The sequence below is a fragment of the Fringilla coelebs genome (assembly GCF_963513975.1).
Source record: "Fringilla coelebs genome assembly, chromosome: 22".
NCBI lineage: Eukaryota > Metazoa > Chordata > Aves > Passeriformes > Fringillidae > Fringilla > Fringilla coelebs.
Genome location: NC_140048.1, coordinates 4,402,233 through 4,416,994, shown reverse-complemented (window position 1 = coordinate 4,416,994; position 14,762 = coordinate 4,402,233). Strand labels below are relative to the sequence as shown.

The following is a 14,762-nucleotide window of genomic DNA, read 5'->3' as shown; positions in this document are numbered from 1 at the left end:
CCCTTTGAGTTACATTTTTTTTCTCTGTGAACTTGCTCCTGTGAGATGCAGCTGGTTTATTACTCCATTCCTCAGAGTCCTGCTCGCTCACCGGGAAGGAGGGCAACGCTTCCTTGCTGGGTGTCCTTTCTTTTGTTGTGTTGCAAAGGTAATAACCAGAGACCTGGTGCTGGTCTCTGCCAGGTCACACATGGCTCGGAGGCGCTGCTTCCCGCAGTCATTAGTGCACAGGGAGTGCTGGGGGTCGTTAGCCACTCTTAATGAGAATATCGCATCGGGATTCCATGCATGCCGCTGGCTGACCCGGCCCTGGAGAAGCCCCTGAGGAGAAATTATTTCACTGACTGGTTGCTGCAGGGATTTCTAGCACAGCTATGGCTTTATCCTTGTTTTTGGCCAAAATTAAATTTGGGTGGGGATGAGGTGGCCAGGCCAGATTTCATACCCTGCTCTCTGTGGTAGGTGTGTGAACAGTGTGCCTAAAGCCTTGCTTGGAACAAGGCAGTGTGGACAGGGATTTGGATTTTATTCCCTCGTAGGGCTGTGCCGGTTTGGAGATACACCTTGTACTCTTCATAGGTCTTTGCTGGCAGGGAGGTTCAGAGAAGCAAGAAGCTGCCTGTTGGGATGATTCCACATTTTTCAGGCTGGCACACCCTGTGGGACTCTAAATTACTTTCCTTTGGCAGTTTAGGATAAACGACTGAGAATTGCCTTGTGAGCACTGAACTTTTACCACCCTGAAGAGTTACTCGAGCTACCTCCATGATATTTCCAAGCTAAACAAAACCTGAATTTCCAGTGCCAAAAAGCGATACAAACCTCCACTCCTCTGTTCAGGAGAAAACCACAGTCTTTCAAGCTTTGCTCTTAGCCCAAGGAGTTAAAAAGCTGCACTGTGAGATCTGCAGAGGTGAAAATAAAAGCCAAAGGCAGACGAGGAACTTCTCCCATGCCGTGTTGGAGGAGAGACTTTAGAGTGCAGCAGGTGTTGATGCACAAATATTTCTCTTTGTGCTTTCTCTGGAGTGAAGGAGTGGTAACTCCACAGACATGGGGTCACTCCTCTTCATTTAAACACCCTCACGTTGCTGTGGTATCAAAATGGTGTTTGATGAAACCAAAGCTCAGATGGTGGTAGCTCGGAGTTTATTTTGTGCTGGCTGTGCTGCTCAATCCAATATGGAATGTGGGAAGAGCAGCCTGTAGCTTGCAGGTTTGGACTGTGGGGATTGTGTTAAAGCCTTGTCCTGTAACATCTCCAGTGTAATTTCTGAGATTTTTTTTTTCTTTCTGGGCATTGCACACAGGTAAAAATCACATTTGGATGTAGAGTTAATACAACAATTTGGTGTTAAAAATGGCAAAGTATAGGATTCGGTGATCTAACCAGTCCTAGGGGATTTATATCATTTGTGGTTGTCCTGTTTGGGTATCAAATCACATAGAGCTGTCTTTTTTACATTTGTTTTCTTTGGTTTTCCCTTAAAATATGATCTTTTGCAGCCTGGATGGCCATAGTCCTGTCTAATGATGAAAGCCCTGTGTTTGGGGAGAACCCTTGTGAGGTGAGCAGACAGAGCTCTCTGGCACGTGGTTGCATAGGACTTTGGGGGCAAGGGGAAGCAGGGCAGAAGCTGGCACTGTGATATTCCTGTGATTTCTTTTTCCCAACAACAGGATAAAAAACGGGATGTTCTTTCTAATGTATCTACCACACCATAAGCAAGAGTAAACTCCTATGCAGTCCTGTGTTGGCATGTAGGTTTTGATTGCGTGGCTTAACCATCACACTGGGTTCTGCTGCTGAAGAAACCTCTGGTTCTTTGTAGAGGGAATTTTAAAAAGAGAAATGTGCTTTTCTACAGAGATAAAAGGGGGTTCAATGTCAACTGAAGTCCAGGGGTGTGGCTGGTGCTAAGCCACTGGCTAAAATGGTGGCATTTTGTGGTAGCTCCCATCCCTGGCGCCGTGGATAAGAACACCACAGGGAAGAGCATCAGAAAATAAATTACTAAATGTTGCATTTCAAAAACATGAAGGGAGTTTTCTGCACAGAGTTGTCTCATCAGGAAGATTTGGAGCACTAACCCTCAAAAAGAACCAAAATCAAGAGCTTTATTAATATAAATCCTGTGCTTTGTGTTGCTAAGGCTCCAGAACCTGGGTCTGTGCTCCAAGTGTTTTCAGCCCCTAAGCCCATAGCCTCAGTCTTGGCAACAAATGGGCCTAAAAATCAAACAGCATCAATTCTTTCTTGAAGAAAATGAGCATAAAGCAGAATGGGTAAACTATAAAATTAGGCCAATAATTCAGGCTGGCTCAAAAAGGAGATAAAAGCCTAGCTGGGAATTTGATATTCAGCTGTCATAGTGTTCTTTTAATAAATTCTATCAATGAGCAAGGAAGACATGTAAATATCCTGACAAGATGGTGGCTGGAGCTGGCTGGCTCAAACAAAGGAAGTGAGTGTTTCTTGGGGCTCTTTGCTTTGAAACCTCCTGCTTTTTTACAGAAAGTAAAGGAACTGGCTGTGCACTGGTGGTGGGGAGAACTCTCACATTCCTGCTCAAACCCCCTTGAATCCCAGCTGATGTAGCCAGGGAGAGGTGCAGTGTCCCCCCGTCCCAGCACACCACACAGAGATGTTGCTGAGCCAGACCTGAGGGTCGGCAGTTACAGTCTGAGCCAACAGAGTCCTGGTTGCTGTCCTTGTTCAGTATCTAATCTTTACTTTTTCAAGCGTTTGGTGAGCAGTCTCAGCGATGCGTGGCAGCTCTGCCGCTCGGGAAGGGCGCCGTGTTCAAAATGGATAAACCTGCCTTTTGAAGCATTGTGTCTGCCCACTTCTATTTATTGTTTTTTCCTCCTCAAAGAGAGGCTGTTGTGTGGACCCCAAGGATGTTTTCCGCTTCTCCTGCCTTTTTTTTTTCCTTCAAACTGGAGAGCTGCTAACTTTATTAGCTCCTTATATGGCAGCCCCATTTTCTCACGCCTTTAATGGCTCTCTTTTGATCTGTCCTGTTCTTGCCTTGCTTTTCCTGACATGAACGTGGTGTTCAAGCTGAGATGGGTTTATAACCTGCTCCCTCACTAATAAATGGCCTGGCACTTTAATCCTCTCCAAGCACTGATAAGAAACATCCAAATGTTTTAACTGTGGGGCTGGCAGAGTTGTCCGGAGATAGCCGGGCTCTCAGCTACACCCTCCCAGGAGTAATTTAAATTGTTCCTTGCAGTGTGTATCCCAAAGGCCTAGGGTCATGGAGAGAGCAGCTTAACTCCCCTTGTCCTCAGCTGTTTGGCCCCAGGGAAGGGCAGCACACAGGGCAGTGCAGCCATGTCTCACCCCTGGGTGCTCCTCACGCTGTTGCTCATGGCAGGACACTGGGCTGGCACAAATGTGTGTCTGTTCTGCAGAGACAAAGATGGTGTTGGTCTTTCATCACAGCCCCTCTGGCCTGCTGAGGGGAGGGTTATACCTGCTCTGTGTCTGTGGGTCTGTGTTCTTTAAAATCTTCGACTGAGCTGGGGGGATCTGGTTACAGCTGCATGGCTGGTGTGGTTGCAACTAGGAAGAGCTTCCCTGCAAAGCATTTGAAGAGTATCACCATGGTCCAGAGCTTTGTTTTGTGTCACCACCCGAGCTTTGTGCTGCTCTTCCAGCTGGCTGTTGTGTAAATGGAACCCTCCTGGCACTCGTCTCAACCCTCTCCTGTCAACAGAGTAGATGGCTTTGTTTGTGACAGCTCCCAGCCCCTGCATGTCCCGTGAGATGGCCGGGTGACAGCAGCGACTGCGTGTGAGATTCTCTGGAAGGACCTGGTGTGGTTTCCTTGTGTCCCTTGGACATGCCACCCCAGCAGGGAGAAAGAACAGTTGGGATTGCAGTTGCAGCAAGTGTACTCCATCAGAGAGGGAGAATTTGTCATGGAAAAGCTGTTTGATTTTTTGGCAGTTTTGGTTTGGACTCTCTGAAATGGAGAGCCTCTTAAAGGTAGAGATATGTACAAACTGCTCCTTGGGCTTCCCATCAGGTAAAAAAATGGAGAGCTGAGCCCAGTTCCACACTGGAAGCGCCGGTGGAGCGTGTTGGCAGCGCATTTTCTTGTGTGCACGTGGCTCCATCACACGTTTTGAATAATAGATGGTTTGCGTGCAAGGAGTTGTTGGGGCTTTTAATTAATCAGTAGATCCCAGTTTGGCAGAGCCCATCATCACTGGGGAAACTGAGGCACGGGGCTGTCAAAGGATGGGCTTGCAGTCCCTGGAGTCGGGGATAAGGCTCGGGGCCACCACAGATCGAGTCCATGTGCGTCAGAGATGTGATTAAATCAGGAGATTTGCATGTTTGTTAAGCCACTACAGCTCGGTGACTTTGACCAGTAGCAAGGTGGACTTGTTGCCGGAAGGTTACGGTGTCCGGCTGGACTGGGTGGCAAGAGGCAGCTCTGACAAATAAAACATGGCTTTGATCAATACCAAAACGTCATCAGCAGACTTTGGCCATGGAAAATAATGAAATACAGGTTTGCTCTGTGGTGAAAGCAGCGAAGGCTTTAAACACCAACACTCCTGGCTGTGGGTGTGTTTTATCCTGACCTCAAGCTGCTCATGGTCTCACAATGGGATCTAATTTTCATTTTGGGTCATAGAAATAGGTGTCTTATCAGTGCAGTGGCATATTTTGGTGGAAACGAAGATCTTGTGGGTTAAAAAATGTCTAGTTGTACGTTGCAGAGTTGGGGTGTGACATGTCAGGCAACTAGAGATGGGTGATACTGGCAACGGGCAATTTCTTCACCTCCTGTTAATTAAGGAGCTGTGCAAGTCCCTGTGGGGGAGCGGGAGGTGAATCCTTCCCACAGTGGGAGTCTCTCCTGTGTGGTTTTCAGGGCAGCCTGGTCTCCCTTCTGTTGGAGGAAGTACAACTCAGGACACCCTGCTTTGGTGGAGGGAGTGTCTCAGGGTGACACCTTGTCCCTGCGTCAGTGCAGGGGAGCATGTGGAGCAGCCAAGGGGGTTTGGGGATCCCCCTACAGCCACACCGGGATTCCTGCTGCTCTGGCCTTTGGAGCCATTAGACACCAGAGCCAGGACACCATGGGGCTGTCTCTGCCATCACCTCAATTAACTTTTTACCTGTCTGCCCAGTGGCCACGGCTGGGTGTGTACTCACCTGGGGATGAAGGTAGGTAGCTTGTGCCCCAGGATTTTGGAATCCTTATGGGATTAGGGGGAGCTGTAGGTTTGGGGGTCAGCAGGGCCCCCTGGCTGGGTGAAGCCCCTTTGAGCTGTGCCAGCAGGATCTTGCCCTTGCAGTGCAACCCGTTCTGTCTCTCACAGCTCCCCGTTCCAACTCTCCCAGCCCCTTTTCTCACAGCCCCATCACGACTCCCAGAGCCCCCAAACATTTCTCACAGCCCCTCACTACAATTCTTGCAGAGCCTGTTACATCTCTCACAGCCCCATTACAATTTTCAAAACCCCTGTAATGATCCTCACAGCCCCCAATAAGAATCTCAGAGCCCCCTGTTTTACAACCCCCCATTGTGTCTGATTCTCCCACTGTTTCACAATCCTAATTCTCTCATCCCTGTTTCCCGCACCCCCACCCCAATTCTCTCATCCCCCCAATTCTCTCACACCCCCCACCCCAATTCTCCCGTCCCCCCGTTTCTCACCCCCCACCCCAATTCTCCCGTCCCCCCGTTTCTCACCCCCCACCCCAATTCTCCCGTCTCCCCAATTCTCTCACACTCCCGTCCCCCCGTTTCTCACCCCCCACCCCAATTCTCCCGTCCCCCCAATTCTCTCACACCCCCCACCCCAATTCTCCCGTCCCCCCAATTCTCTCACACCCCCCACCCCAATTCTCCCGTCCCTCCGTTTCTCACCCCCCCACCCCAATTCTCCCGTCCCCCCGTTTCTCACCCCCCACACCAATTCTCCCGTCCCTCCGTTTCTCACCCCCCACCCCAATTCTCCCGTCCCTCCGTTTCTCACCCCCCACCCCAATTCTCCCGTCCCCCCGTTTCTCATACCCCCACTGCCCCCGCCCGCTCCGCGCACGCGCAGTCCCGCTCACCCCCCCCCCCGCGCGGGGCGGTGCGCGCTCTCGCCCCGCCCCCCCGCCAACCCCGCGGCGCGCGCCCCGGGGCGCAGTGCGCCTGCGCGGGGGCCCCCGTGTGGCGCTGCGCGAGGCGCGGGCAAGGGAAGGGAAAAGGGAAGGGGAGGGGGGGCGAGCGAGCGAGCGCGGCCGGGCCGGCGGAGCAGCGGGAGCGCGGGGGGGAAGGAGGAGGAGGCGGCGGCGGGGGCGCCGCGCTGCCGCTGCCGGAGGAGGAGCAGGAGGAGGCAGCGGGAGCGAGCGAGCGGGCGGCGCGGCGGGGGGAGCCGGCGAGGGAGCGCAGCCGCGGCGGAGAGCGAGCCCGGCGCCCGGCAGCCGGCCCGGCGGGCAGGGGGCCCCCCCGGCGGGGATGGTGCGGTCCGGCGGCCGGTGGCGCTGAGGGCGGCCGGGCCCCGCGGCGGAAGGGGCGGAGGGCGAGGCGGAGGCGGCGGCGGGCGGCGAGCGGCGGCCGGCGGCGCGGCGCGGGGGCAGGCGGCGGCCGGGAGCCGGGGCACGGGCGGCGGGCTCGCCCCGCGCCGCGCAGCATGGTCCGGGAAACCAGGCACCTCTGGGTGGGCAACCTGCCGGAGAACGTGCGCGAGGAGAAGATCATCGAGCATTTCAAGCGGTGAGTGGGGAGCGGCGACGGGGCCCCGTCCGGCCCGACCCGCGGTGTGGGGAAAAACGAGGGGAAAAACGTGGGAAAGGGGGGGAGGAGTGCGCGGGGACGGCGGTTCCCGTGGAGAGGAGGAGGAAAACAGCGCTGTAAATAACCCGCGCCATGGCGGGATCGGCGGCGCGGCCGGAGCGGGGAAATACAAAAATGGCTAAAAATGGACCCGAAACGACGGAGCAGCAGCGAGTGGGGCTCGGAGGTCGGCACGGAGCGGCTCCCATGCCGAGGATGTCGGGAGGCAGCGCTGAGCCTGGCCGACTTGTTTTCCATTCCGTTTTTGGTTTTTTTTTTTTTTTCCCTAAAATATTCAACGCTCGGACTTTTTTTCTATTTATTTTCGCCTATTTCACTGCGTTTCCCTCCCACCTGGAGCCGTGGAGGATGCCCCCCGAGGTGCAGCGAGCTGTGGGAACCGAAGCGCCTGCAGCTGCGAAAACGTGACTCTGGGGGAAAAAAAAAAATCACACAAACCCACGGAGAAAACACGGGATCCTGCACGCGGGAAGCACTCTGGACTCCTTATATCGTGCTGGGTTGTTTTTTTCCTAGTGTTTTTTTTTTTTTTTTTAATTGCATAGGTTAATCCCGCTCATAAGGAAGTAGTAGCTGTTTGCATGGTTGGGTTTTTTTTCCTCCTCCCTCCGTCTTTCCCTGCGAGGAGGAGGAGGAAGAGACTTCTTCCCCACCGCCTTTGCAACACCTTTTTCCTGTGGAAATGCTCTCAAGTTGATGCACCCTGCGCTGGAAGCTGGTTTTAAGGAAGAAAAAGAGTAACAAGCCCTGCTCAGCTCATGGCCCCTCCAGGCGCTTTGCTTTAATCCCACCAGCAGCAGAAAAAAATGGATTTTGAAGCTTCCTTTAATCTTCCTGTGCTGGAAAAATGACGGAGCGTCCTTAATAATGAGTCACCATGGGAAAAATAGATGCGGTGACACCGAGGGGGAGAAAGGAAGGTCCCAGCGCTTCTTCCCTGGTTTCTGGTCGTCTGTTGTGGAAGGACTGGGGGTCTGACATCCCCCTCCATCCTCCTGGCCTCAGCTGCTGCAGCAGCCAGCCCCTATCTCTGCATTCTCATCGCTCGGAAATTGCCCTGTTTTAATCAAGCTTCACCTTTTTTCACCTTTATTATCCCCCTGAACCAAGAAGTCGGCGCTTGGTGAAGGCGCGGGATGGTGGATGTGTATTCAGGGTGGCTTGTCGTGTCCCTCAAGTCCAGGTTACGTGACCCGGTGCTGTTTACAAAGCCAGGTTTGGGGGGGAAAAGGCTCGCTCTAGAGTTATTTGGTTAATTCCAGCCATAACTAGCTGAGGGAATAGGCGCTCCACAGTGCAAATCTGACATTCCTCGGTTTTATTTTGTCCAGTCCTCCTCCTTTTATAGAATGTATTAAAGGAGGGAAAAAGTTGCCATGGTACTGTTGCTTGGAGATGGATGGGAAAAATGGCAGGCGCTGAATTAATTACCTTTTTTTGGTTGTTTTTACCTCCGCAAATTGCGATTGGAGGTTTGGGAAGGAGCTTTGTAGCCAGGCATTTCTCCCTGTTTTTCCGAAGTGATTTTTGCCAAGGATTTGTGTGTTTGGATGAGGCTGATCTCACGGCAGTAAACAGTTAAAACACGCTTCAGCCCTTTGGCTGCAGGTACTAAAGCAGGGGGAGGGAATGACACGCCGCCTCCGAATGCTAGTGGGATGTACCCACTGGAATATTTGTGGCTGGAAAAGGGGCGAGGGGGTGAGCGGGGAGCCGGCTCCGAGGCTCGGTGTGTAGGTGCTGTAGGTGGACAATGGAGCAAGGCTTCCTTTGTATGCCCGTGCTCGCCTGGGGGAAGGGACAGGCGCTGCACAAAGCTTGCACGGCGCGGTGGGTTTCTCCAGAGGGAAGGGAAGCGGCTACCCGGCCGTGGAGGTGGCAAGGGGAAGGCTCCCTCCTTGGAAAGAACGCTGTAGTCGGGAGAGAAAGTCTTTTCGGAGGGAGCGGGGCTTGGCAGAGCCCGGTTCCCACCCATCCCCCAGCCTGGGAATAGGGCGAAGCGCGTGCGGGGAGGCTGAGCCATGGGAGCCCTGGGAGCGGGGCGAGGTTTGGGGCAAAACCGCCGAAAACCTCGACTGGGCTGCGAACGGGAATCGCCTTACCCCCGCAGCCTCCGAGCAGCTCACCCGAGTGTTTGTTTTTCCACTGGGCTTGGGAAATGCTGTCCTTCCCAGATGGAAGCCCGTTGGCTGGGCTGTTGTGCGGTCCCTGTTTGAGAAACAACCATCTTGTTTCCAAAGAAGCAAAAATTCAGGGAAAACTCCTAAAACTTAGAGCTCGGCAGGAGTATGGAGGGTTTGCTGCTTCTCCTCCCCCACTTCACGTTACCATCTACTGTGGGAACCTTGCTGGGATTTGCAGCCTCACAAGGGATTCTATAAAGAGATGAATTAAGAATTTCGAAGAAATACATGTTTTTATTCTTTTTCCCCAAATGCTCCTGATTGGTTTGTTTAGTTTACTGAGGTGAATGGAAATAACACTCCCTGCTGTGAATTCTTCTCTCAAATTAGAGAATACTGAAGCTGGTCTCAAGAAGCACTGGCTTACATGAGCAGTGCTGTTTTTTTCCTCAGAAGCCCTTTTAAAAATCTGTTTCCTTGGTATTAAAGGGGATTGCAAACGAGAGATTCTCCATGCATTTAAATACATTGAAATTGTCTTTCAGTTTCTTACCCAAATACTCCCCTTTCAAAAACCAATGCTCTGTATTTCCTTTCAGCTGAGCTATTAAGGCACCCTGAAATAGAAACGCAGCCGGTGCCAGGATTGGAGATCCACTGTTCAGGTGAAATAAGTAGCAAATCCAAGTTATGATCTGGGAGATGTGAGCTTGGGGAAGTGGTGGGAGCAGTGGTTTGGGTTCACCTAATTAATGCTGGAAAAAACCCGTCGTTCACCATCACTGAAACAGATGCTCAGCAGCTTGCAGAACAAGGCGACTAAATATAGTAACAGTTGTCCCCAACACAAGTGCTGCCCTTCCATATTTTTTTTCCTCCCTGTGTTTTCTTCCAGTTATCTGAAAGAGCATGGTTTTGTCCCTTTACTGGTGTTTTAAAGGGCAAAGAGGAGTAAAAGCCTCTTAATGATGGACCATGTGACTGTTGTGTGCAATCTCCTGTGCTGGGGGAGAATTAAGACATTCACAGTGGCAACCAAGTCCAAGAGAAACCCTGGATTTCAGGAAACAAAGGTGCTCCTTGAAAATCAATAGAATACACTGCAGATCAGGGCAATCTTGGAGAAAATAAATAATTTAAGGGTTTTTTTGGGGTGGGAAATGGGCTTTGTTTGGCTTCACTGTGTTTCGGTGTCTGTCTCGCAGGAGATGCTTTGGATTGCTCCTGGAGAAGCAGTTGGCATTTTAAACATAACTGCAAAAAACCTGCCCTGACCGTGAGTGTCTGTTTTCAGTAATTCCTAGAGAATATTTGGCCAGTTTGTGAGTAAATGTTTTGTCTTGATGGCTTGGAGTGTTATTTTGGCCTGGGAGGGTGAAATTTGTGCCTTCTGCTCTGTGTCACTGCTGTGGACTGAGGTGGTGTAGAGGAATTTTGGTAGCTCTGGTGCAGGCTGTGACCTGGGGAGAATGGTGACAGCCACTGCTGGGGTTGAACACTTGGAGGAAAAACTCCTCTTGTCAGACACTGGCAGGTCTTGCAGTGCCTTTCCACACGAACTGGCTTGAGTCAGAAGAAACAGTGCTCCTGGTTTTCTAGTAAAGCTCTTAAATGTGTTCCCTGGCTTTTTTTGGTGATCACTGATCAGTAAGTCCTTGGATATCACTTGGGATGGTTATCCTAACTCAGCTCAGCCCATACAGATCTTTATCCAGGTGTACTTTTATTGTAGGAAAACACAGAAGTAAGGCCACATAACTATTCCTGTTTCATCACTCTGTATCACTTTAGGCATTTTCACAGATGAGGTACTGCCTTTTCCAGCCTGGAGCTGTGAAGGAGGGGAGGGTACAGTTTACACCTGTGTTTTACTGGAGTGATGTCTGGAGTAATGGGCAGCACCAGAACTACTTGGTGCTGGTTTTACAAACACTTCCAGTAATGTAATCCAGAGACCATAGTAGGATGTTTGGTTGGCAGACTGGGCAGGGGATTAAAATAATTGCCCAGACTCAGAAGGGGAGTACCTGAGGCAAGTTCTTTTGGTGGGTTCCAGTGGGTGTCAGCCTCGCACGGAGTGTGGGCTCATTGGTCAGTCAGGTGGCTCATTGGGGTGATGGTGGCACTGGCTCTGGTGCCTTCAGATCTTTAATAATTCTGTTCCTGGTACTGATCCCAGGTGCCCTAAAGCAGCACAGGCACCACCTCGGTGGCAGTCCGGCTTGTTGCCCAGCAGTGTCTGCCTGCAGCTGCCTCCTGGTTCCCCCAGGCTGAGTCCAGAGGGTGGCTCCTGAGCAGGCTGAGATCCACGGCTGCCCTGGATTCTGTTCTGTGCCTGCACTTGAGGTGGCAGCTGGTTGACGCCACACTGGCCAAGACTGGGTAATTATTTCAAAGAAACTTAATGAAAAGCCACAAAGAGTGTAGATTTGGACTAAGCTTCTATTAAGTGGTTTTATATGCTGAGCCGTGGTAGAAAGATAAGTTGATGACACTTGGTCACAAAATTCTGTCATCTGCTGAGCCTGGCTGGCATTGTTTCTTCTCTGAAGTTTCTTCAAAGGTCCAGGCTGTGTTTAGTTGTGATTATTTGTATCAGCAGCTTCTGTTGTTGCTGAGCTGTCCAAGAACCATGTTGGCTTTTGGTATTTCTTGCCCTTACTGTAAATTTGTTTGGTACAACAGTAAAATAATCCCTGCAGAGTACAAGAAAACAGATTCCCATGTTGAGAACTTACCAGTCCAGTGAGGCATACAAAGGTATTAAATCCATTCATCAGGTCAAAACAGGAGATGAATAAAGGCTTAAATTCATTTTGTGATAGGCTTGTTTACTGGTTTTTTATTCCTCCTTGCTTTTCATAGGCCAGAAAGTCATGCCAAGTTCCCTGGCAGATGACCTTATTGACGTCTTAAGGTGTGTCCAAAATTAGGTCCTTGTCTTCACTGAGGGCAAGGAGGCACTCACTGGCTTTCCATAAAAAAGGAAGTAAATATCCAAATGAGTGGAAGGCAGATACTGAATGGGGTGATGAGTCAGGGTGGACCTGGGGCTCCTCAGGAGCTTTGTTTTTGTGAGCTGATTTGTCACAACTGCAGCTTGTCTTGCTGTTGTGGTGGTTTCACGCTGTTGTTGGGTTGCGAGGAAAGGGAGGAGATGCCCTTTTGCATGTGAAGTGTGAAAAGGCACCTGGGAAATAACAACACCAAAACTGTTCTCTGAGGATGTCTGCAAAGGGGCAGAACTGAGGGTTACTCCTCTTGGCTGCTTTTAGGCTGCTGGAGGTTTCGGGAGAGTTGCAGTTGGGTGTGAGTTGTGGAGCTGCCAGTGGGTTGGATACACTCTGGATTTGTAGCTACCAAAAATAAGAACCAGTGAGATATTTCACTTGTGTTTTTTATTAAGATCATTGAACTTGCTGAGGTCTGAGAACGCCCTGAAACCAAAGACTGCAAGGACAAACATTCCTAAACAATGAATTGAGGAATAAACTAGAAAAATGATTGCTCTCCATAATAAGATTCTGAGTTTAGCTGCATCTTTGGCATGCGGATTTAGGAATCTTGTGGGAGGAACAGGAGCCTGAGGATGGAAATTCACAGCATACAACCAGCCTTGCTGCTTTCCTTTTCTCAAGTTTTTGTGGTGTTCTGAAGATTCCTTGGACAGTTAATGAAAATCAGACAGAAGTTGCTTTTTTCATCGCCCAGACTAGAAGTCAACAGTGTTTCTCACCTGGTGATTGTACACATGCAGTTCTTTGGAGGTTTCACCTTATTGCCTGGGGAGTAATGGCAGCTCAGATCTCCTGAAACCCATCTTCACCACTGTTCTGCAGCAGCACATTCAGAGGTGATGAAGGCTCCTGGACCATGAGTAAAACACAGCAAGTGCTTTGGTTTGTGCATTTCAGTAGTTACTGTTTAACCTGCTGTAATCGTCTCCTGCAATCTGTAAAATCCTGCAGTGTGAAGATAACATCCTTCAGTAAAAGAACAAACATTGTTCCAGGCTTTTTATAAATACACCAGATACATCCCAGAGCCTGCTGCAGCCTGGTCTGTCAGCAGGAAAGATTGAAGGCAGCACCTTTGAATTTGGTAGAAACAACGTCCTTCCTGGGATGGATTTTTTGGAAATGTGTTTTGTAGCTGTTGGCGTGTGGCTGGCTCTGGATTAGAGTTTGTGTGTCTTTGCCTTGTGCAAGGTGCAGATGTTGGGGGTGACTTGGGTGAGAAGGAGCAGAGTTTGGATGTGAAAGGAACATCAGTTTTCTGCTCAGACAAACTGATGGTGGGAGGAGAGCAGCAGTCTTTCGAAACAGCGGTGTTCTGGTTAGAGGCTCGGACATCTTTAAGAACAAGAGGGAGTGTTTTTAGCTTCCTTTCTCTTCCCCTTTTTAATCAGGCTCAACAACTTAAAACTGAAAGGGCTTTTTTTGTGTAAGCACACTTTGTGAGCTTTCTGGTGCGTGAGCTTCCTCATCTGATCAGAATGCCCTGAGAGTGCTCTCATCTCTCCACTGAGAAGCCAGAGAAATCCAGATATCTCTGGAAGGAGGGTGAATGGATGATCTTCAGGGCTGTCTGTTGGATACTGCTGGTGAGGTAGTTCTGACCTGTGTGTGTTCCTCTTGGCTGCCCCTCTGTTCAAATGGAGGAGCTTCCATGTATTTTATTATTCCCAGTGTGGTAGGAAATGAGAGCTGTGTTCAGACCACGTTTCTGTCACGAAGGTGGTCAGGTACCCAGTCAGAACTGGATTTGAAACCATCTTTCAGCTCAACACAAAGAGCAGCCAGACTGGAAATGATTTTATTTAAGCAAGTAGCGAATCACCTACAGTTTTTCTCCAGGAAGAAAACTGACCTGGTTGTGTTTGCTCTCCATGAAATTCATTGAGAATAACCTGGTGTTCCTGTCACAGCTTTCCCTGTGTCTTCGCTGAGGTGTTCACAGCTTCCGCACGGCACAAAGCTCCGCGCCGCGGTCCATCTGCTCCTGCTGCCGGGTGAATACCTCCTGTCCTCATTAACAGTGATGGCTGCCAAAGAGATCACAGAGGCTCCTTTAAATGTCCCTCTTTAGGCTCTCTGTGGCAGCTGTGGGTGACCTGTAATAGTTAATAGGGCAAAATAAGAAAAATAAATTGCCAAGTTGTATGTTTAAAGAAGTCATCTTTGGAAGGGAAAGAAGTCTTCCGGCCTCATTAGCATTCTTACTGTGAGGGGAATAAAAGCTCAGGGTGGATGAGTATCTCCCTTGTATATGTAATCAACATCTGATTTAGTTTCATGGGGTCTGTGAGATGCTGCTCTTAGGAAGGCAGCTGGATATGTATCCAGACAGCCAATGGCCAGCACAGTCACTGCCTTGTAGTCAAAGTCTCAGTAAACCTTTGGTCTTTTTCTTAACTCTGAAAAAACTTATTGGAAGAATTAGTAGCAGAGAATCTTTGCCACATTTAAAAAATAGAAGTGGCTTCAAGATTGATGTTGTAAATGATAACACTGGTTGTGGGTATGGTGAGATACACCATTTTTGGCAGAGTTGAGCTCAGGAAGCATCTCATTGTCTGCATCCTTTCAGAGTTTACAGCCCCTGGGTTGGCTGCAGTTAATGCTCTTGCCTGGCTTGTGTCAGTCTGATTTTGCAGCTCAAAGGTGAAGTACATCACTGAAACAGCATAACATGAGGGACCAGTTTTCCCAGCAGTTGTATTGGTGAATCCTTGAATCCTAGGAGGAGCCCTCTTGGTCAGGTAGTACGTGTTCACCTCCAGATACAGCTCTGCTCAAGTCTTTGGTGTGGGGAGGCCTCCTTT

General features: G+C 50.1%; 1 protein-coding gene across 4 annotated transcripts in view; it reads left to right on the top strand.

The window, feature by feature from the left end:
* The first annotated feature begins 6,603 nt into the window (after positions 1-6,603).
* Positions 6,604-14,762, top strand: part of SPEN (spen family transcriptional repressor) — a 66,350-nt gene continuing 58,191 nt past the window's right edge. For all 4 annotated transcript variants that reach the window (XM_084220370.1, XM_084220371.1, XM_084220369.1 and 1 more), the window contains exon 1: positions 6,604-6,734. In XM_084220370.1, the coding sequence (XP_084076496.1) occupies positions 6,652-6,734 (83 nt within the window). In that variant the 5' untranslated portion in view covers positions 6,604-6,651. The remainder of the gene's footprint in view (positions 6,735-14,762) is intronic.